The 24,202-nt window shown below is 38.3% G+C and overlaps 1 protein-coding gene across 2 annotated transcripts in view; it reads left to right on the top strand.

Annotated features, from left to right (window-relative positions):
• Positions 1-24,202, top strand: part of Eps15 (epidermal growth factor receptor pathway substrate 15) — a 92,761-nt gene that overhangs the window by 1,871 nt on the left and 66,688 nt on the right. For both annotated transcript variants that reach the window (XM_027402447.2, XM_027402448.2), the window contains exons 2-3: positions 17,398-17,439; positions 23,819-23,908. In XM_027402447.2, coding sequence (XP_027258248.1) covers positions 17,398-17,439; positions 23,819-23,908 — 132 coding nt within the window. The remainder of the gene's footprint in view (positions 1-17,397; positions 17,440-23,818; positions 23,909-24,202) is intronic.

Below are 24,202 nucleotides of genomic sequence, written 5' to 3'. Positions count from 1 at the left end.
TCTGGCAGTTTCCCCTCTTAAAGAATTCGTTCCCTTGAAGACTTCTTAGTTGTGTGCCTACTTGATTTTCTCCTTGGATGGGACTGTGTTTTTAGTTTCTGTTTACTATCATTCATCTCTGGAAATTTGCTTCAGGCTCTTACTTTTATAGTCACTTTCACAATTTACATATGTTCTTGTGGTTATATATTTAGGTGTTAACATGTATGCAGAATAAATGCTGAATCAATAAGGGGAATTGAACTTTAGTATCCAGTGTTTGAATTTATATTAATAATTCAAATAAGTCAATTTAGAATATTTTGATATTAAAATACCAAGATTCAGTGAGATTATATTGTAAAGGCACAGAAGAAAACTGTTTTTAAATATTTACTAATGTGTCTTCCTTTGAAACCTAGTAAATTTAGCCTGGCGTTGGTGGTGTATGTCTTTAATCCCAGCACTTGGGAGGCAGAGACAAGCCGATCTCTGTGAGTTCAAGGCCAGCCTTGTCTACAAATTGAGTTCCAGGACAGGCTCCAAAGCTACAGAGAAACCCTGTCTCCAAAAACCAAACCAAACAACAAACAACTCCCCCCCCCAAAAAAAAAAATCTAGTAAATTTGTGGTTCTTAGATCGAGTTAATTAATGTATATGAATGTTTTGCCTGCATGTATATATGTATATGTTGGCATGTGCATGCCTGGTGCCCATGTAAGTCAGAAAAGGGTGTCAAATCCCCTGCAGCTAGAGTTATGGATGGTTATAAACCATCATGTGGGTGTTGGGAACCCAACCTGAGTTCTCTGCAAGAGCAATAAGTGGTCTTAACCAGAGTTAAGTCTCTACAGCCCCTGGTTTTTAACGTGTGTGTGTGTGTGTGTGTGTGTGTGTGTGTGTGTGTGTGTGTGTGTGTGTGTGTGTGTGTGTGTGTGTGTGTGTGTGTTCTGAGACAGTCTCACTATATAGCGCAACCATGGCCTTGGCTGCCTGGGACTTTGTAGACCAGGCAGGCCTCAAATTCAGTTATACCCACGTCTGCTAGGTTTAATTTTTTTTTTTTTAAGTTAAATTAATTGGGTCTGGTGGCACATATCTGTAATCCCAGCACTTGTCAGTCAGGCAGGAGGAATGCTGTTGGTTTAAGACTAGTGTGAGGTATATGGCATGTACGCCAAGGCAACACAGTGAGACTATCTATAAAAGTGTGTGTTGTGTGTGTGTGGTGTATGCACATGAGTGCCCAGGTGCATATGTCTGTTGGAGTGCATGAAGAGACAGAGGAGGATGCCAGGGTCTTCTCTTTCACTTTCTGCTTTCTTGAGACAGATCTCTCAGTGAGTGGGAGCCTGCCATTTCAGTTAGTCTTGCCATCCAACGCTGGGGTTAAAGGTATGCTCAGCCATGCTGAGCTTTTTAGTTGGAAATTTGAATTCTGTTCCTTATGCTTACAGTGTTTTTTGCCTACTAGGCCATCTTCTCAGTTCCTCAAATTTTTTATTTAAAAAACTTTTTTTAGCCTTTTGAACTAAATCAAGTCAGATAGTGGTATATCTGACTTGATAGTTTGGTTTCACATTCATTATTAATTATGTTGCCTTCTGTTTCTCTTTTCCACTCTTCTAACACACAGTCAGAGACAGGTGTACACAAATGAGAGATTCTTCAGGCCAGACATTGGAGGATAGGCCACTGTATGACTGTGTTGCCCATTCTGGCCCAGGTTCTTAGATTTAAGTGATCCTTCTGCCCTAAATCTCCCAAGAAGCTGGGATTATGGTTGTATGCCACTGCGCCCCGCAAAGGACATTTTAAAATTCATCTCTTTCCTCAATTGTTTATTTGGAAGAATGTGATTGATAGCTCTGTGTCTGTGCCAAAACTGTTAAAGGGCTCTTTGACAGGAAGATTAACCAGATGTTAGTTTCTGCCTCTGGCAATTAGATCATCAGTTTGGAGTAAGTTCACTCATTTATACTCATTTATACTCATTCTCTCTCTCTCTCTCTCTCTCTCTCTCTCTCTCTCTCTCTCTGTGTGTGTGTGTGTGTGTGTGTGTGTGTGTGTGTGTGTGTGTGTATGTGTGTGTGTGTGTGTGTATGTGTTTGTTGCACGAATTTGAGACAGGGTCTCTAGCCCTGGCTATTCTGGAACTCGCTCTGTAGACCGAGATGTTCTGGATTTAACAGATCAGCTTGCCTCAACCTCCCAGGTGCTAGGATTAAATAAGCTATACCTGACTTCTGCAAAATTTTTTAAATATTAGGTGGAACACATTGCATTGTAGTTGGCTTTTTGGCCCTTATTACTTAAACAAAAATGACAAATTGGAGAAAAATGTGGAAAATGTTTTAGTTTATGCTATCCTTCCCTTTTGAATGCCTGCCACACAATCCTCTAACTCTTTCTTTACCAAAAGATTGAAATTAAAATTTGCCTTCTAGAGATGACTTAATACTAGATTAAAAAATGAGTGTCAAAAAAAAAAAATTGCCGGGCGTTGGTGGAGCATGCCTTTAATCCCAGCACTCGGGAGGCAGAGGCAGGCAGATCTCTGTGAGTTTGAGGCCAGCCTGGTCTCCAGAGTGAGTGCCAGGATAGGCTCCAAAGCTACACAGAGAAACCCTGTCTCGAAAAACCAAAAAAAAAAAAAAAAAAAAAAAGAATATACTAACAAAATAATAATTTTTGAAACTTAAAGACAAAAACGTGGAGCTTAGATTTTAATGGGGGGGGTTGAACAGTATTATATGCTTTTCCAGCTCTAACATTCTTTTTTTAAAATATATTTTATTTATTTATTATGTATACAACATTCTGCTTCCATGTATATCTGCACACCAGAAGAGGTCACCAGATCTCATTATAGATGGTTGTGAGCCACCATGTGGTTGCTGGGAATTGAACTTTGGACCTCTGGAAGAGCAGTCAGCGCTCTTAACCTCTGAGCCATCTTTCCAGCCACCTAACATTGCTGTTTTGTAAGTCTTACCTGATGTTGCCTTGGTTTTTCCCTTAGTAATTAATACAGCACAGTCTACTGTTTCTCCTTTCAGTTGTTTTCACTTTTCTTGTTGACGAGTAAAATTCAAATATTAACATTATGCCTCAGGCTAATCCCAGCTTGTAGGAATCAGAGACAGGATTATTGTGAATTTGAGGCCAGAATGGCAACAAAGTAAACTGCAAGTCAGCCTAGGCTACAGAGAGCTCTATCGAAAAAAACAAAAGAAAACAAAAAAACAAGCCCATTCCTAGATGAAGAGCTACAGGGAGTTAATGAATGTAGAAAGAGGGAGAATTAGTCTTTCCTAGGGATGAATCCCCAATGAGTTATCTAACATCAAGTCGTCAGCCCAAAAAACATACTCATGAGCCATACTAACTGAACTCAGCAGGTTGTAGTTACACATCTATTCATATGTGCTTGTGTGTGTGTGTGTGTGTGTGTGTGTGTGTGTATGAATAATAAAAGAAAAAGAGGTCATGAATTTGAGGGGAGGAACTGAACATGGGAGGTGTTGGAGGGAAGAAAGGTGGCTCAGGAGGGGGTGGGGGCGTGATGCAAATGCAGTACACAAATGAAATTTTTTTTTTTTTTTTTTTTTTTTTTTGAGACAGGGTTTCTTTGTGGCTTTGGAGGCTGTCCTGGAACTAGCTCTTGTAGACCAGGCTGGTCTCGAACTCACAGAGATCCGCCTGCCTCTGCCTCCCGAGTGCTGGGATTAAAGGCGTGCGCCAACACTGCCTGGCCACATATGAAATTTTTAAAAATAGGAAAAAAGGAAAAACTTGAATGAGAAAGATCTGAATTTTTGTCTTTTTTTTTTTTTTTTGGTAGATTATAGAAAAGACAGGTAACGTTTTCTTTCCTTTCTTTTTGAGTACTTTGTATCAAACTCAGAGCCTTATGAATGCTAGGCAACCACTCTACAGCTAGGTATTTCCTCATTGACTCTTATTAAGCAGCCCTGCTGGCCTGCATTTAGCAGAGATGAGTCTGGTACAGCCTCCCAAATGCTGGGTATAAAGGTGTGCACTTCTCCTGGCCTAGTGAATTCTCTTAGTTAAGTTGCTTAGTTACTGTTGCTATGATGAATCACCATGACCTGAAGCAAGTTGAGGAGAAAAGGGTTTATTTGGTTTACAGTTTCATATCAATGAAGGAAATGTCCATCAATGAAGGAAGTCAGCACAGGAACTCAAAACTGGGCAGGATCCTGAAGGCAGGAGCTGGTGCATGGAAGGGTAATGCTTACTGGCTTGCTCAACCTGCTTTCTGATAGAACCAGGGCCACCTTGCCAAGAATGCTCCCCCCCCCCCATCAATACTAATTAAGAAAATGCCCTACACACTTGCCTGCAGCCAGGTTTTACTGAGGCATCCTCTCAGTTGAGGTTCCCTCCTGAGATGACTATAGCTTGTATCAAATTGACATAAAACTACTAGCACAACTTTTTAAACTTACTTGCCTTAAATCCTAGTACCCTGGAGGCAGATGCAGACAGAACTCTGAGTTTGGGGCCAGCCTGGATTACATAGTTCCAGGACATCCAAGCCAAGTATTGATACACAGAGATGTTGTTTAAAAACAAACAAACAAACAAACAAACAAACAAAACCTTTTTTCAACAGTCCATTTCTTTTTCTGATGTCTGTCTCCCTACTAATGCTAGTCATAGCTCCTTTTGCTTTTTACGATTAGACAGAAGTGGTACTTCAGTTAACCCATTTTACACATGGGGAGGTAATTTGTATAAGGCAGGAAATGGTAGATCTAAGTTTTTGTTTTTGGTAGGTGTGTGGTTTGTTGTTATTTTGCCGCTAACTGTGCCTCTGTATTAAGGTAGGCCTTGAGCTCTAGATCTTTGTTGCCTCAACCTTCCAGATGCTGAACAGGACACACAGTTCCTAACTGAGATCTAAGATTGGATCTAAGATGTATGAAAACTAAAAAACTGTTTCATTATACTTGTTTGTGTTCTAGATATAGCATGTCTAATGTGTGTCTTTTAAATTTTTCTGTTTTTTAGTATATGCTTTGTTGTTTTAATTGGGTAGTAAGTTTCCTTTTTTCTTTTGAGACAGGGTGGCTCTGTAGCTCTTGCTGGTCTGGAACTTGTTGTGTATACCAGGCTGGCCTCAGACTCACAGAGATTTGTCTGTCTTTGCCTCCTGGGTATTGGATTAAAGATGCCCACCCACCCCAGTAATAAGTTTCTTGAGGAAGGAAGCTTTGACTCTCAGATTTACAGTGCTTTTGTTGGTATCTGGATACAGTTATGGATGTATGTATTAGTACACTTCATTATAAGCTTTTTTTCTTTTATCAAAATGTGGTATAACAAATATCTTAAGCTGGGTGTTGGTGGCGCACGTCTTTAATCCCTGCACTCGGAAGGCCAAGGCAGGCAGATCTCTGTGAGTTCCAGGCCAGCCTGGTCTCCAGAGCGAGTGCCAGGATAGGCTCCAAAGCTACACAGAGAAACCCTGTCTCGAAAAACCAAAACCAAAACAAACAAACAAAAAAATGTTTTCTTAGTATATAAAGATTTACTTGAAGTGGGTGTAGGATTCTGTGTGTGCTTGGGTCCAGTGTTCTATCACTGAGCTAAACTCATGGTCCAGCCTTTATTCCCATTGTTTGTGTGTTTCACAGGTTCTGACTGGAAAGTACTAGAGGGCCCTGAGCTTACCCTGTAGGCCAAGATGGCCTTCAGTTTAGAGAGATTCTCCTGTCTCTGCCTCCTGTGTACAGGGATTAATAAAGGTGTGTGATTCCATGTCCAGCCAAGATTTAATTTTTATAATAATTTTTTTAAAAAAGTATTTATTTTCTATGTGTTCAAGCTTGATACCTGTGTATTTCAACTTTTTAGGAATTGGTTCTCTCCTGGTACATGGTTCTAGGGATCAAATTCAGGTCCTGGGGCTTGCAGCAAGCACTTTAAACCAGAACAACTTGTAAATTGTTGCTTAAAACAACAAACAAATCAAAAACCTACTGTATGACCTAAAACCAGTAAGTACTCTGGCAGGCTAAGACTGGAGAATCATGTGTTTGAGACTAGCCTTGGCTACATAATAAATTCTAGGCCAGGCTTAGAAGCATAGTGAGATGCTATTTTAAAAAATGAAACAAAACGAAGACTGAGTGTGTGGATGTACATCTGTAATTTTTTTTTAAGTTTTATTTATTTAATATATATACAGTGTTCTGCCTTTGTCTGCCTCCAGGCCAGAAGAGGGCACCATATGGTTGCTGGAAATTGAACTCAGGACCTCTGGAAGAACAGCCAATAACTCTCTCCATCAGTACATTTGTAATTTTAAGTGCTGAGTTTAGTGGCAGAAGTATGATCAGGATTTCAGGGTCATTCTTGGTTACCTGGCAAGTTCATAGTTAGTCTGTGTTTTATGAAAAACTTTGTCTCAAGCCCAAACCGCAAACAAACAACAAAAATCCATAATCAAACCCATAAGTCCCAAATGCAATAAGTAGTATAGGAATGTTTTGTTTATTTGAGAAAGGGTTTCCTTTCGTTTTCTAGACTGACCTGGAATTTGCGGTTTTCCTGCTTCAGCTTTTAGAATACTGGGATATGCAGTTTTATCCTTATTGTTTAAGAATGATACAATTTTGTTATAGAAAATTTGGAAATTGGAGGGGAATATGTCCTATAACTTCAATTTTGGAGACTTATCTATTTATTTGTTTTGAGATTTGATCATTCTTTGTAGTCCAAGGTGGTCTTGGAGTTCCTGTGTCAGTCTCCTGCTGATATTACAGGTGTGTGTCATTTTGAGTTTATTTTTAATTCCATAAAACAGAATGTGTAGCTGGGTGGTAGTGGCACATGTCTTTAATCCCAGCACTTTTGAGTCAGAAGCATGGCAGATCTTTGTGATTTTTGAGGCCAGCCTGGTCTACAGAGCAAGTTCCAGGACAGCCGGGCTGCACAAAAACCCTATAGAGTTGAAAACAAAACCAGTACAGGTACTAGTAAACTTAAATTTATTGCTTTAATTTAACAATTATGACAATAAATACAGGATAGAGTTTGAAATTTACAACCTGTTTCCACAATCAGAAAAGGAATATTTTACTCAACATGATAGATTGGAGTTTCTATTATGGAAAAGACACAGTGATTATGATGTTTTCCTCTTTTTTACTTATTATACTTTCTATATCGAGTATATTTAGTATACTCAGGAATTCCTGCTTACTTGAGAGTCATCTAGTCAAAATAATTCAGCATGTTCTTCACTTGGGAAGGATTGGTTTAGTTACAGTTAATTAGGAGCAATTGGAATTGTCCAGTAGTCTCTCAGGGACAATTAAGAGTGCATTCCTTTATTTTCATTTGTTTACAAGCTAATGTTAGTAACAGGCTCATGTACTGTTTCCAGTTGCCTCGTTTTAAATGTTCATTAGGACATTTTACTTGCATTCCAAAGAAATACAAAAACTTCTTTGTGAATTTGGGGTTTAATAAAAGTGTAACTCTAGAAACAAACAGAAAAATAGCTTTTCAGAGATCCTGATTTTTTTGAGAATTAGTAGAAAGTAATAAAAGAAAAGGAAATGTTAATTAGATAAACCCCATATGAAGAATTTCATTTTAAAGCATTTTAATTCTCACTAACAAGATGTGCCTTCATTAACAATTATCTTTAGGGGCAAGTGGGATGGTTCAGTGTAGGTAAAGGCCTTTGCTATCAAGCTTGATAATCTTGGGTTTGATTCTCAGGACCCACATGGTGGAAGGAGAGACTGACTGCTGCAAATTGTGTTCTGACTTCTACATCTGTGCAATGGCATGTGTGCTGACACAGTGGTAATAATTAAGAAAAAATAAGTTATCTTAATGATTAGAAGCCTTAAATAGTTTGAAAAACTTTATAATTTGGAAACATAAGTGGAAAATTAAATTCAGAAAAATGACTTCAGTTAAACATACAGAAAAAGGCTGGAGGAAAAACACTTAAGATTTTATAATAGCATTATAGCTTTTAATTATCTCACCTTTAATAGTGAGCATGTATTCCTTCAGTTAGCAACTGATTTATCATTTGTACATGACATTTTTGAAAATTTACTCCTCTAAATTGACATCAATAACAGAGTAAAATTATATTCTACGATTGCATCTACACTTAGATTTGTTTTCTTACCTTCTCTCTCCATCCTCCTGCTGGCCCTTGTTTTATTCCATGTTGACCCAAAACTTATGATGTAGCTGAGGGTAACCTTGAACTTCTGGTCCTCATCTCTCCACCTCAGTTGTGGGTTCTTGTGCTACTGCACCTGTTTTTATGCCATAATGGATACACACTACCAACTGCATCACATCCCCGGTATCTTTAGTATAGAATTAAATTTCTTTTTAAATGCTGGAGATTAAACCCAGTGCCAGAGCATTCTAGACAAGTGCTCTAATACTGAACCACACCCTCTGTCTTTAGATTTCTTTAAAAAATTTTTAAATTAAATTAATTTAGTTTACCCAGTTATGTTTGTGTATATTACTAAGGATCCAGCTCAGGGCCTTGCATGTACTAGGCATACACTTTCATGTATGGTGGATTTAATTTCAGATAGTTTAATCTTTGTGTTTGGAGAAATTGATCAGAGGAATGATGATGATAATAATTACTATAATTGGTTTGGAGAATTCAGCTAGAAGAGTAATTTATAATTTTGTGTTCTGCTTTATAATTTACAAGTTTTTTTATGCTCTTTCATTTGATCTTTTAATAACCAATGAACCAGGCTATTATTATCATCACTTCAAATTGGAGGATACTGAGGCTCATAATGTGGGATGTAAGTTTATTTTATCTTCAGAAATAAAAGGGAACATGAATTTAGGTCTGAAAAAAAAATACAATTAATTCTAGTTTACTACCTGTTCTAGGCCCTTCATTCATTTCCCAGAGTCAGTTATTCTTGCTTGTTTTTGTGTATTTTCTATAATGATCTTTCATTGTATTCTTTTAAAAATATTTTGATACACTGCTATTTTAAAACTTTTCTATTAATTTTAGTTTATCTGATACAGGAAGTTCTGTGTTACTGCATATTTAAAACATTTCTGGGTAGTCCTGTGTGTGAATATTCTCAGTTAAATTAACTTAGTCAACCTAATGATGAACATTTCTGTTGTTTTAGTCTTTTGTTATTAGTAGCATTGCAGCAAATACTTTACATATTCTTGTGCCTTAGCTGCATGGGTTAGTTTTTGGTGGATGCAATTATTAGGCCAAATGGTTTAAATTATTTATAGATTTACTTTATATATATGAGTGTTTTACTTGCATGTGTGAATGTGCACCTTGTGTATGCCTAGTGCCTGTGGAGGTCAAAAGAGGGCATCAGATCCTCTGGAACTGGAGTTATCAATAGTTGTGAGCTGCCATGTGGGTGTTAGGAAATCAAACTTTGGTCTAATGCAACAAATTCTCTTAACACCAAGTAATCTCTCCCTCCGTCAAAGGGTATATTTATGCTATATATTGCTAACACATTTAAGAATGTCATTTCTTCCATAGTTTCATCAATACAGTATATGTATATGAGACTTTTTGATCAGTGTCAGTTTGACATAAAAGTTAGATTTCACCATTTCAGTTTGTCATTTTTTTAAATTATGAGTAAGGTTGGAATTATTAATATTGGTAAACTTTAAGATTTGTGTGTTTAGAATTCATAGCCTTTCTCTCAGAGCTTTTTGCCAGATCTAGATTTTTTTTCCTTCATTACTGAATATTGAACCCAAGGCCTATGTGTGCTAGGGAAGTACTGTACCATTGAACTTTATCTCCAACCCAAATCAATCTATCTAATATTAATATTATATATTAATATAATTATATATAATATAATTAATATAATTATATTATATATATATATATATATATATATATATATATATATATTATATTGGTTCTCGAGACAGGGTTTCTCTGTGGCTTTGGAGGCTGTCCTGGAACTAGCTCTTGTAGACCAGGCTGGTCTCAAGAACAGAGATCTGCCTGCCTCTGCCTCCTGAGTGCTGGGATTAAAGGCGTGTGCCACCAATGCCCGGCTACATATATATATATATTTAAAAATGGGTGTCTGAGTGTTTTTTGCTCCCTACATGTACATATGTACACTGTGTGTGTGTGTGTGTGTGTGTGTGTGTGTGTGTGTGTGCGCGCGCGCGTGCTCAAGCGTGCTCATGTATGCACATGTTTTTTGTACCCTATTCCCATAGAGATCAGATGAAGGTGTCAGATTCCCTAGAACTGAAGTTACAGATGGTTGTGAACTACCATGTGGGTGTTGGGAACTGAATCTGGGTCCTCTATAAGAGCAAGAAGTGCTCTTCACTGCTGAGCCATCTCTCTAGCCCTAAATATAGATATTTTTGTTTTTGTTTTTTTGAGACTTTTGAAACCTCCTCTATGTAGACTCACAGAGATTTCCCTGCTCTGTCTCTTGAGTGCTGAGATTAAAGGCATGCACCATCACACTCAGAGATACTAAAGTGTTTCTGCTCTGCCCCTGAACAGCTCTTTGATCTTGGGCATTCTGTTTAATCTCTAGCTCAGTTGTTTATTTGTGTAGTAGAAATAAACTGTCCATCATTTAGGCATGTTGTGACTACAAAATGAACTGATAAATGAAAAAAAGATATAACATAAATGTATTAGTGGGTTCTCTAGATCAGCGCTTCTCAACCTTTGGGTTGCAACACCTTTGGGGGGGTCCCATATTAGATATCCTGCATATCATATATTTGCATTATGATTCATAACAGTAACAAAATTATACTTATGAAGTAACAATAAAATAATTCAGTGGTTGGGTTCACCATAACATGAGGAACTGTATTAAAGGGTCTCAGCATTAGGAAGGTGGAGAACACGAACACGAACACACGCACGCGCACGCACACAGAGAGAGAGAGAGAGAGAGAGGGAGAGAGACGGAGAGACAGAGAGAGAGACAGAGACAGGATTTATTAGAGCGGATTATAGACTGTGGTCCACCAAATTAAACAATAGCTGTCTACCAATGGTGTCTCAGCTGGTCTTCAGTATGTGCTGGAACCCCAAAGAAGTAGGCTGTAATGCCAGTGAAGGATTGGACTTGGCTGTCGAGAGTAAATAGCAAGCAGGCTAAGAGAGAGCCAGCTTCCTTCTTCCATATCCTTTATATTGGTTGCCAGCAGAAGGTGTGGTCCAGATTAAAGGTGCATCTTCCCACCACAAAAGATCTGGATTATAAGGGGGCCTTCCTACTTCAAGTGACTAAATTAAGAAAAAAAATTCCTCACAGGTGTGCTCAGTCATTGGGGTTTTAATTCTAGATATAGTCAAGTTGACAACCAAGAATAGCCATCATAATTGGGCAGTGGTGGCACACACCTTTAATCCTAACACTCAGGAGGCAGAGGCAGGTGGATCTTTGTGAGTTTGAGGACAGCCAGGGCTACACATAGAGAAACCCTGTGTGTAGGAGAGAGCCATTACAATACATGTAGCTGTAAGTTTGTTGTTTAGACTTCCTGTAGTTTTTTGTCTAAGGTATCTTTCCTAGTGCTCTGTGATTTTGTTACATAAATGTGAACTTTGAGACTTTTGTACAAAAAAATAGGAGCCAGGTAGAATTGATTTGCCTTTATTATATAAGTAATGCTTTCAAATGAAAGGTTGGGGCTGTTTTTGAACTCATTTTGAGGCTAAGGATAAACTGGAGTGTTTTGTTTAATTGATAGTGGTTGTTGTTTGTTGTAGAGTGTTTAACCATGTGAAGGAGTGTTGCATTTGTTTATGTTGGAGAATATTTGTTTAACTATATAAAGATGTGTTGCACTTGTTATATTATGTATAAAGATGTTACTTTTTTATCTTGCCTGCGTAAGGCACCTGATTAATCTAATAAAAAGCTGAATAGTCAATAATAGTGAGGGAGGAGATTAGGTGGGACTTCTGGATAGGGAGAGTAAGTAGGAGGAGGAATTTAGGCTGTGGGGTTGGGGAGAGAAATGACTACTTGACTCATTAAAGAAAATTAAAACATACAGAAAAATAGCAAAAAGATGAACATGTCCACAGTTTCTCTGCTATTATTTTTTATCCCAGACTTGACTTGAAATCTTGATCTTCTTATACCCAGCCTAGGTATGCACCACCATACACAGTCTGATTAAAAGGATTTAAGTTGAGCGTATTTATTTTTGTTACAAAGGCCATTTATAGTTTACTAAAGTTTAGTTATCATTAGGAATTGGCATTAAATTTAGTGTGAGGAAGGCTGAAATAATTTGTTTGTATCTTCTCTGTAGTCCATGTTGCTCTGGTTCTTAGTCTGTTCTCTACATTCTGTTCTTTGTTTTTCCCCTTGGCATACTTTTATCCATGGTCTTGTGGGTGGATTCTGTACCATCTGGTACTTTAGAACAGTTTAAAACTGATTCTGTTGATTCTGCTTTGCGCCATACATTATTGAAATGTCCTGGTATGTCTTTGTGCTTGGCACTTTTTCTCTTTTATATCCTCACTGCTTTCATGACTAATTTTTCCTTAACACATGAATTTTAACAGTATCAAATATTCATGGATTAAGTTGGTCAAGACTTGTTTTTTGTAGGCCTTTCCCCCAATTCCTTATAATAAAAACTTCACATCTGTGAGTTTGAGGCCAGACTGGTCTACAGAGTAAGTTCCAGGACAGCCAGGGCAACACAGAGAAACCCTGTCTTGAAAACCCAAAAAATAAAAAGTTAAAAAACTTTGTTGTTTTTGAGATGGTCTTAAAAGGGTGTGTGTATTTGAAATTGTGGATTAAAAACATCAAAATCACTATCCTCCTGCCTCAGCATGATCCATGCTAAGTGCCGAAATTAGTCACTGTGGTGGCTTGAAAGAAAATGGCCCCCAAAGGGGTGGCCTTATTGGGAGGGGTGGCCTTATTGGGAGGGGTGGCCTTATTGGGAGGGGTGGCCTTATTGGGATAAAGTGTGTCAATGTGGATGCAGGCTTTGAGGTTTCATGTGCTCAGGGTTACCTCCCAGTATATCAGTAGACTTCCTGTTGCCTCTGAGTCAAGGTGTAGGACTCTGAGCTGCAGCATTATACATCTGCCTGTATGACACCATGGTCCCCATCCTGATGACAATCAACTGAAACTAAGTCAGCCACCTCTAGTAAGTGTTTATGAGTTGTTGTCGTCATGGTGTCTCTTCACAGCAATAAGAAACCCTGAGACAGTCACATTACTTTTCTTTTTTAGAAACAAGCAAGGCCTTTTGTAGCCCAGGCTGGTCTTGAACTTGCTTTATAGCTGAGGATGACCTTAAACTCCTGATATTGTGATTCCCCCTTAGCTCCTAAGGGCCAGCTAGCATTACAGGTGTGTACCACATTCCTTTTCTGCTTGTCCTTGTGAAGTCTAAGATTCATCTGCCAGATCTGAGATTAGAAAGGTTCATCCCCAACATACTTTTTTTTTTTTTTTTTTTTTAAAGATAGGTTTTACCTCAGGCTGACCTGGAACTCAGTAACTATGTAGACTAGGCTGGCCTCAGATTCACAGAGATCCCTCTGTTGGAATTAAAGGCACAAGCCACCACACCTGGCCAAGAGGATTTGTTTGTTTGAAGAGTTTCAGTCTTATATAATTTCTCGATTGATGCATTTTTAGCTAATTTTAAAAGGCTGTTTTTTTAACATTTATTTGTGTGTGTATAGATGTTAGTCAAAGGACAACTTGTGGGAGTAGGTTTTCTTTTTCTGTCATATGGATTCTAGGGATTGAACTCAAGTTGTTAGGTTTAGGGACTATCACTATTTCCCACTGGTCCTTTGAGTTTTGTTTTTGTTTGTTTGAGACAGTGTTTCTCAGTAGCTATGTATCCTGTCCTGGAGCTCACTCTGTGGACCAGACTGGCCTCAAACTCACAAGATCCACTGCCTCTGCCTTCCCAGTGCTGGGAATAAAGACACGCACCACTACCTGGCTTGAGTTAATTTTTATATAGGATGTGAGGATCCAATTTCATTCTTTTGCTTGTTAGTATCTTTTGCTTGTGGTACAGTATCCCAGCACCATTTGTCAAATAATCTTGATGCTATTGTCAAAAGTCAATTAACCATAAAGGAGTGGCTTTATTCTGAATTCATAATTCTGTTCTATTCATCTGTTTATCCTTCCATGTGCAGAGAATTGTTGCCTTGACAAATAATAGCTTTATAGTAAATTTTGGAATTGAATGTGTTGGACATCTAACTTTGCTTTTCCCCTATTCAGAAATATTTTGGCTATTCTGAATTCATTGAAACTCTGTATGAACTTTAGATAGAGTCAGCTTGTTAGTTTCTACAAAATGTTGATGTCTTCTTCTCCTAGGAATTGCATAGAATGTGTAGATGAGTCTGAAGAGTTTTGCTATCTTAACAATGTTAACATTTCTAATCCGTTAACACAGATGTTTTCTCATATATACACATATATACACTTACATACTTTTCATTGTATTGACAGATGAGTAAAATAGTTCCATTCAGTCTTTCTCTCTCTCTCTCTCTCTCTCTCTCTCTCTCTCTCTCTCTCTCTCTCTCTCTCTCTGTCATTCACAGCTAGTTCATTAACTGTGACACTGAAACTTCCACGATCAGGATCCTTGAAGGTTTCTGGTTAAGTTATCTGCCCATCCATTTTCAGGAGAAATGAAAATAAAGTATGTAGTTCTGTGTTAAACAGCGTTTTCTTTTTTAGCTCATTGCTCCTAAAAGGGCTTATTAGATAACAACAACAACAACAACAACAACAAAATGGTTACCAACCAATGTTATAACAGGTGGTTACAACTATTACAACTATGCAAGTGCTAGATTTTAAGACTGTTGACTCTGCACATATATAAACTGTTTTCCCACTGATTAAGTAGCTGGTAGCCAGGTGCATCTTGTGTGTCACTGTTTCTCTAGCTGCTCCACCTAATAGCTAACAGCATAACTCTAAATACTTCTATTTACAAGACATCAAGGAAGACATTACCCATGTTTCTTGTGTCTGGGGATATATTTTTCAAGGAGACTCTGCTTGGTTTTCCTTTAAAAATTTAAAGATAATTATTTATGGATTGGGGTATGTGCATGTGTGGAGTCAGAGGACAATTGGTTTCAGAAGTCAGTTCTCTTCCTCCAGCATGTGGATCCTGGGGTCCAGCTCAGGTTGTCTGGCTTGGCAGCAAGCCATCTCATCATCAATGTTTGTTTTCCTTGAAAGGAAAGTGTCTTCTGAATCTGTAAAGAGTCAGGACAGCAAAATGGAATTATCATTTGTCTTTGAAATGTTGTCAGTTGTTTAAGTTGTTAAATACTTAAGCCCTACTAGCTAGGAGTTAGTATATAGTGAAAATATTCTAAGTTCACTCTGGTTTACATGAATGTATTTCAGTGTAATGATGAATAATAGTTCATTAAATGAGAAATCTGAGACAAATAGTAATGAGCTGAATGAGCTGCTAGTACAACAAACTGAATCAAGACTCTGCTGGACACATCCAGGAACATATTAAGAAGCACCGTGATGCTTGGAGTAGGAAAAACTGAAGTGTGTATTCTGATTCTCTGACAAGTGGCCTCTGAAATTAGTGGTGCATGCCTTTAATCCCAGTACTCGGGAGACAGAGGTTGGTGGATCTCTTGAGTTTGAGGCCAGCCTAGTCTACAGAGAGACTTCCAGGATAGCCTCCTTTTCTGTCTTCACCTACATTCAGATCTTCAACTGGATCATTTAAAATTAGGCCCTACGTTACTTTCTATGTTCTTCTATCTTTTCACAAGCACATGCATGCACAAATAATCATTCTTGAATTTGTCTCCCTTTGTATCCTTGTTTCTTTAACTTAGACCATGTCTGCTATGGTAGATAGATGGGGCCCCTTTATAAATTGTCCTCTACAAAGATGTTTTGTTGCAAAATGTTTTACTCTTTTGGATTTTTGGCCTTTTGAGGAGCCTGTTACCCAGCACCCAAATAACTCACTCACCGAAGCTTATTCTTAGTTATGAATGCCCAGCCTTAGCTTGGCTTGTTTCTTGACAGCTTTAATTAAGTTAGCCCATCTTCCTTTTCTCTCTGGGCTTTTATCTTTCTTATTTCTATATATTTTACTTTCTTTCTTACTCTGGGCAGGCTGGGTGGCTGGCCCCGATGTCATCCTCTCCTTGTTTTCTTGCTGCTCCTTGCTCCTCATTTCTCCTTCTGCTTTTACTGTGCCTGCCAGCCCTGCCTCTTCTTGCTCCTGCCTTGATATTGGCTATTCAGCTCTTTATTAGGACCACCAGGTATTTTAGACAAGCAGAGTAACACAGCTTCACACAGTTAGACAAATACAGAATAAACAAAAGTCACACACTTTATAAAATATTCCCCAACAATGTTATATTGTTATTTCTTGTTCATTACTCGGTGTGTGTGTGTGTGTGTGTGTGTGTGTGTGTGTGTGTGTGTGTGTGTGTGTGAGAGAGAGAGAGAGAGAGAGAGAGAGAGAGAGAGAGATGGTCATGCTATATAGGTCAGACTGGCCACAGCTAGGTACACGGGCATGTGCCACCATGTCCATATTTCTTCCTAGTTTGTACAGATGTAGCTGAACTTTGTTAAATGCATGCTATCTCTAAGTAGATTCACCCTCTTTTCTTCTTTCCATAATTTTATAAGTGCCTGTTTTCTAGTCATCCTTTAAATCTTCTTAGATGCCTTTCTTTGTCCTGAACATCCTTCCATATTCCTCTACCGGCAAACCTGATCTTTTGAGCATTAATATTCCTAAGCAGCCTTTCAGATGAGCTATTATGTTCATCAGTTGAACAAGGCACCCTTTGAACTGAGTGTGAAATGAGTGGCACTGCCTGCATATAAGCAATTCAAATCTGATGACATCAGATCATCATCATTACACCAGTTTGTGTAGCCCAGGTTGTTTGTTGTGGTGCTGTGGTCACAATTGCGCCTTTTTACATACCAGGCAAATGCTTTCCTATTGCACTATATCACTATTCCTTTATTGAAGTAGATTTTGAATTGATTTTTAAATACTGTGGTTGCTTGGTTAAAGGATGAACATCTTGAAGAAAGCTTTAAACTGACTTCTGTTATGGATTGGGTTTCTGGGTGGAATTATGCATGAACAAAAACCTTCGATTCTTGTTTTCCTGAATTTTTCTAATTCTTGTGACTGTGTTTATTCATTCTCCTCCTTGTCCTCAAAGAAGAAAAAAAAATCTTCCTGAGATAAAGGATGTTTTTATCTTTTTTGTCTTTGTTTCTCAAATATCTTTTGGATGAATCCTGAATGTATCACAAGGAATTATTGAATAAAATGTAATTGCTATTTATTGTTTATTTTAGTTGTCAAGTGGAAATCCTGTATATGAAAAATACTATAGACAGGTAAGATTTTATTATTTTTATATTCTGAACTAAACATAAAATATGCTATCAGTTGTTGATTATATGCATGTAGATGAGCAATCACTAGATTAGCTTGATGTGTCATGATTTAACTTTTTGGACTTTAGCCTAAACTTTGAGTAATCGATGTTTTTATTTTGTTTTGAGAGGGTCCTGCTAGGTAGTCTCTGCTGGCCTTTTAGTACATAATCCTACCTCAATCTCCTGAGTGCTGAGGTTACAGGCACATGCCAAACACTAGCTATTAGCTCTCAGAAAAATGAAAGAGAATTTAATTACCCTAAATATATATTTAAAATCTATAGAATAGTATATTCATTCAGATATAAAAATCCAAATTAATGTATAAGCCAAACAGAAATTTCTTTGATGTGTCATTTGTTTGCTTATTTATTTGGTGGTTTGGTTCTTATTCCATGTCTGACTGGCCTGGCATTCACTTTGTAGTCCATTTTTGTGTTGTGTGAGAATCCTCCTGCCTCAGCCTCTAGTACTGAGATTTTGGTGTGTATTGTTACACCTGCCTTGGGTTGCGCGTCCTTGTTCCCCCCCCCCCAAAAAAAAATAGTGTTTCTCTGTAGCTTTGGAGGCTGTCCTGGAACTCACTCTGTAGACCAGGCTGGCCTTAGACTCATAGAGAACCTCCTGCTTCTGCCTCCCAACTGCTGGTGTTAAAGGCATGCACCACCACTGCCCGGTGCCTTGGGTTGTTTTATAGACTGAAAACTGTGTATGGCTTGCATACACAGTATGGGGCTGAGGGTGTAACTCTTTGGTAGATTACATGTTCATCACACACAAGGCCCTAGGTTTAATTTCCAGCACCAAAGAACCAAACAAACAAACAAACAAAACATGTATCAAGAATTTTGTTAATTAGTCAGGGAAACATTCAGATATAAAATTAAGAATACAAAAACCAGGTGTGTTAATATTTGTTAATCCTAGCACTTAGTAGAAGAAGCAAGAGGATCAAGAGTTCAAGATCATCCTGGGTTACATAATGAGTTTGAGGCCATTGTGAGCTTTGTGATAGAACCAACCTCAAAAAATATTGAAAATGAAAATGAGAATATGAATTGTAGTGATTCATACTCAGAAAAAATTGATTTGCATTTGTGTGCACAGGAATCATTTGCATTGCTAATAGTATTCTATAACTTCTCATTCGACAGAGTTTAAAAGCCTCATTAAAAAGCTAATCAGGAATACATATTTTAGATCAGATAATGTCCTGATTTTCTAGATGGTTTCAGTTTCTCATTTATTTCTTGAAACAATTTCATGCACCCTAGGCTGGCCTTGAACTCACTAAGTAGTAGAATATGACCTTGAACTTCCAATCATTTCTGCCTCTTCCTTCCAAGTGTTGGGATTGCAAGTGTTTGCTACCATGCCCAGTTTCACTTCTGTATATTCGATTGTTTTCATAGAAAATTTGCATAATTATAGAAGAGGCTGGTTTCATTTGGCTTGGCTGTCTACATTATTTTAGCAAATACCAATTAGTCAATATAGAGATCCCTTTGGTTTTGACTTGGAAGTCTAGGACTTATAGCAGCTCTAATTCTTAATTTGTAGAGTCTGATTATATTTTTAATTTTAAATTGTATACATACTTCTGAAGAGTGTGATTCTTAAGAACCTATGTTGCTCAAGCTGGTCTTGGACTTCAGGGCTCAAACCATCCTCCTGTCTCACCCTCATAAGTAGCTGGGGTTAGTTATATAGTTAGTTAGTAATCATGCTTAATTTGCTTTTATGCTTTGTTTTGTTCTGTTTTTTTTTTTTTTTTTTTTTTTTAATTTGTCTTTCTGAGATGAGCTCTCAGGCTGGACTCAAACTCATATTGTAGTTTCGAATAGCTTTGATCTTCCGATCCTCTTGCCTTTGCTTCTCAAGTTCTGAGGTTATTGTTATGAGCAACCATGCCAGTGTTGTTTATATTTTTTTGTTTTGTCTTAGAGACAGGGTCTTGCTGTGTAGCTAGTCTTTCCTTAAACTTAATCCCCCTTCCTCAGCCTCCCCTGTGCTGGCATTGTAGGCATGTACCACCATGCCTGTAATCTTTTTTGGATGGGGTAGGGACAAGGTGTCATTGTAGCCTAAGCTGGCCCCAAACTTGCTGTGTAGCAGAAGCTGGCCATGATCTGTTGATCCTCCTACCTGTACCTCCTAAGTGCTAGGGTTACAGGTGCTTACCACTGTACATGGCTTTATGCCTGGCTTTTGATTGACCTCTTAAACTTTTCTTACTTGTTCTTCTGGCTTTAGGCTAGGATCTAAACCTTGGAAATTTTTTCCACCATATTTCCCAGGTGTGTGTGTGTGTGTGTGTGTGTGTGTGTGTGTGTGTGTGTGTGTGTGTGTGTGTATTGAGTTTTCCCCAGATACATTAAAGTTCTTAGCTAAAGCCCTTGCTTTACTACCTGTGATGGTGGGACTTTATAAAACCGGATAGTAGGCCATTTTTCTTTGTGTGTGTGTGTGTGCACTGGTGCGTGCGTGCGTGCGTGCGTGCGTGCGTGCGTGTGTGCGCGCGCGCGCGTGCGCGCTCTCCAGTGCATGTGCATATGGAAGTTAAACTGTCTTTACTCAGGTGCCCTCCACCTTTTGTTTAAGACAAGATCTCTCCTGCTCACCTAAGCTAAATAGTCTAAGCTAGCTGGCTATTGAGCTCCTGGGATCTACCTGCTTCTGAATCATTTCACCATTGCTGGAAATTGTAGGTTACTCACCTTACCCAATCCTTTACTTGAGTTCTGGGGATCCAAACTCAAGTCCTCATGCTTTAAAGCATTCTGGGCATCTAAACTGGGGCTGGGTGGGGTTCCAAATTCAGGTCCTAATGCTTGTAAGATATGTGCTTTACTGACAGAGCCGTATCTCTCTTTTCCCCCACCCAGATAGCTTGTTCTATCAGAATAAGAGAATTGTTCTTAAATATGTTCTTAATCATGTATTGTATACATGATTACATACATGGCTTTAAAAAAGCCAAAGAAATTGTTGAATTTTTGATATTGTCATAAAAAAGTAGTCTTTCAATAAAAGCTATTGTTTTGGTATTCTGATGGATCAAAGAAATCAGGTCCTGTTGGAAAGTGTTTTTATTCAGGTTACAATAGTGGGGCCTACTAATTCAGTATTGAGTTAGCTTAAGAAGAAAAAGAAAGTATTTTTTTTTTCACATTTGGAACTGGGGGTGTACCTTACTGGTAGACGGCTTGTTTAACATGCACAAAGCCCTGGGTTCTGTCCCAAGCATTGGGATATGAAGTGAGGGTGAGTGAAAGACATCCTTAAGGTTTTCCTGGGCAGTTATAATAGTACACACCTGTGATCCTAGAACTTGGGAGGTTTGCACTAGGCGGGAGGATCATTTCAGGGTCATCTTCAGTTACATTAGAGTTTGATGCATACCCTGGGCTACATCCATGAAACACTGTCTCAATAAAAGGATGGAGCTTAAACCATAGGGTACCATGTCTGTAATCTCACCACTCTAGATTAATTTGATGCTAGTCTGGGTTACACAGTGAGACTCTGTCTGTAAAAAAAGAGTTGTTCATGTTGGTGAAACTGTGATTTCAGCATTTGGGAAGTGGGGTCAGGAGTTTAAGGCCAGTCTTAAACATGAGGCCTTGACTCTTGAAGCAAAAAGAAAGAGAAAGAAAGAAAGAAAGAAAGAAAGAAAGAAAGAAAGAAAGAAAGAAAGAAAGAAAGAAAGGAAAGAAAAATATACTGATAACCTGAGTTCAATACCCCAAATTCATGTGGGAGGAAAGAACATAATCTCAAAAGTTGTCCTCTGACCTCTACACACATACACACATGTCATGCCCCTGCCCCCATCACACATACAGAAATAATTTTAAATTTTTCTTAATTTAAAGAGAAACCCCCTCCAACTAACCCCCAAAACAACAGAAAAAGAAAGAAAAAAATAATGTGAGGCAGGAGGGTCACTTGAGCCAGGTAGTTCAGAGTTAGCTTGGGCAGCATAGCAAGACCTGGTCTTTTAAACAATGAAATAAAATAATACCAATAGAGAGCTGGGTAATGTATCTAGCTCAGTGTATACTCATCATAGTAGAGTGCTTGCATGAGGGAGCCCTTAAGCTTAACCTCTAATGCCTGGAAAATAAAATTAAATCCCAATAACATTCCAAGTAATAAGCACTATTAAAATTTAAACAATTTTCAGTCTTTTGTGATCTTTTTCTGCTAATCTTGTATCAGGAGTTGGTTTTGGTGTAGTAGATCAGCTTCCAGACTGAGAGTAGGCTGGAAGCCTCTTTCAGTTCATAGTCTAGTAAGTTCTTCAGGTAATGTTAGTTACCCAGAAGTCTTTTTCTCCCCATTTTGAGATGGGACCTCCCCTCCCCTCCCCTCCCCTCCTTTCCTCACTTCTTTCTTTCTTTTTACCCCCAGACAGGATTTCTCTGTGTATCCCTGGCTGACTGTTCTGGAACCCAATTTGTAGACCAAGCTGGCCTTGAACTCAGAGATCTGTCTGCATTTGCTCTGCCTCTGTAGTACTGGGATCAAAGGCCTGCACAACCACCATGTCCAGCTATTGAGACAGGATTTTATGCAGCCCAGGCTGGCCTTGAAACTTGCTGTGTAATGGGGTTGTATCTTGAATTCCCAGTTCTCTTGCCTCCTCCAAAGTGGTGGGATTAAAGTCATGTACTGGGACTAAAGAGATGGCTCAGTGGTTAAGAACACAGGCTGCTCTTTCCAGAAATTAAACCTGGGTTTAATTTCTAGCACCCATGTGGTGGCTGAAAACCATCTGTAACTCCAGCTCTAGGGGATCCAGTACCCTCTTCTGGCCTCTGGACATTGAGCACATACATTGTACACAGACCTATTTGCAGGTAAAACATTACACACACACTTTTTAAAAAGGCATGTGCCATTGTGTCTGCTTTTTATTATCCTTTTACAGTACTGAAAATTGATCATGAGACTTCATACATGCTGAGTAAGTGCTCTTCCACTGAGCTATATTCTCAGCCCAGAAGTCTATATTTTTATAAGTGTTGAAATTAAGTCCTTTGTGAGGCTATAGAGTTCTGTTGAAGACATCGATTCTAGGTTGTAGTTTATATCTGAGCTTTTTTGCAGAAATCAGAGGACTGTAGAAACTGCCTGTAGATGAATGTAAATGGATTTTTTTTTATCTTATTTTATTTTATTTTTTTTGGTTTTTTGAGACAGAGTTTCTCTGTGTAGCTTTGGAGCCTATCCTGGCACTCGCTCTAGAGACCAGGCTGGCCTCGAACTCATCCGCCTGCCTCAGCCTCCAGATTAAAGGCGTGCGCCACCAATGCCTGGCTGTAAATGAATGTTTTTAATTTGTTACTGTGACTTCGAAAATGGAAGATAAGATTCCATATTAGGATACAGTATGTAAATACTTAATGAATTCAATCTATGTTTACTTTGAGTGCATTGATATTTAGGTTATGTTGGGTGTGATCATGGTCAGGAAGTAGGTAAAGAAAAGTAGTTCTGGAGAATTCTAGAGGCATGTTTCCTGACACTTCTGTACTTCCTTCTTCCCCCAAAACTGAAGGATTAGGCAAGTCTTTATTTTTTGCTGAGGGACTGATTTGGCCCGTTCTTGCCTTTGAGAGGTTTTTCTTTTCTTCTTTCTGGGACTGGGCTGTGTGAATACTTCCCGTGTTTACAGTAAATTTAGTCTTTAAACTAGAAACACAGCTAGTTCATGAATATCCTACTATAATATTTCCTTTACCATGACTTTTTAAGATTTACTTTTCATATTACAAATAGAAATTTAGGATGTCTTTACAAAACAAGCTTTATTTTCCTCCTTGTTTGTTGTGACCTCATTCTGTCTTAAAGGATAAGTCCCCATCAGTCAAAATCATGTAGTCCCTTTGATGTGTTATAGAAACCAAAGTTTATTTTTTAAAGTTTATTGTGACTTAAAGCTGATACTGCTTTGATTTTTTTTAAAGTATTAAATTCTAAGAGTAGATATAAAAGCAGAAGTTAACCTAAAACTTATTTGAAGAGTCAGATCATACTCAGCTATTCAGAAGATCTCCAGGAAATACTCTTTTCTTATATTGGCATTTAAATGACAGTCATAAAAATCTGTGTTCATGAGCTTGCTTTTTTACTTGTATAATAGATATGATAAACATATTTTACCAATTGACTCCTATGTGGATGGTAACAGTCTTAGAAGGCTCTTCAGAAGCCTGGCTTTTGTTAGCACAAGGATTCTCGTTCCAGTTCATAAATTAGGGAGGAGAGATGGAGAAGTGGTATAATTTTGATTTTGTGTTTTATTGTCAGCTTCCTGTTTCTGTCTTTTCAGGTTGATACAGGCAACACTGGAAGGGTGTTGGCTTCAGATGCTGCTGCATTCCTGAAAAAATCAGGGCTTCCAGACTTGATTCTCGGAAAGGTAGGATGTGCTTATTGTAACTAGATTATAATGAATATGGAGAAGCACAGTAGAACTGCAAATAAATTCAGAAGGATACAATCAAGAAACATACAAGCTAGAACTGAGTCATAGGAGCAGTTGTAGTAATGGGATGGGGGTTGTTGGGTATGATTTATCTTTTTGAAAATTAAGTGATGCCAGCTGTAACACTCTGGATAGTAGGCCCTAGGCCTTGCCTGGGCAGCACAGTAGAACCAAACCCATTGGCAGAGGTGTGGGTGAGCCAGCCCAGAAGTTGTGAGCATGGGAGAG

The sequence above is a fragment of the Cricetulus griseus genome, chromosome 2 (genome assembly GCF_003668045.3).
Source record: "Cricetulus griseus strain 17A/GY chromosome 2, alternate assembly CriGri-PICRH-1.0, whole genome shotgun sequence".
Taxonomy (NCBI): Eukaryota; Metazoa; Chordata; class Mammalia; order Rodentia; family Cricetidae; genus Cricetulus; species Cricetulus griseus.
This window is presented reverse-complemented; position numbering and strand designations above follow the sequence as displayed.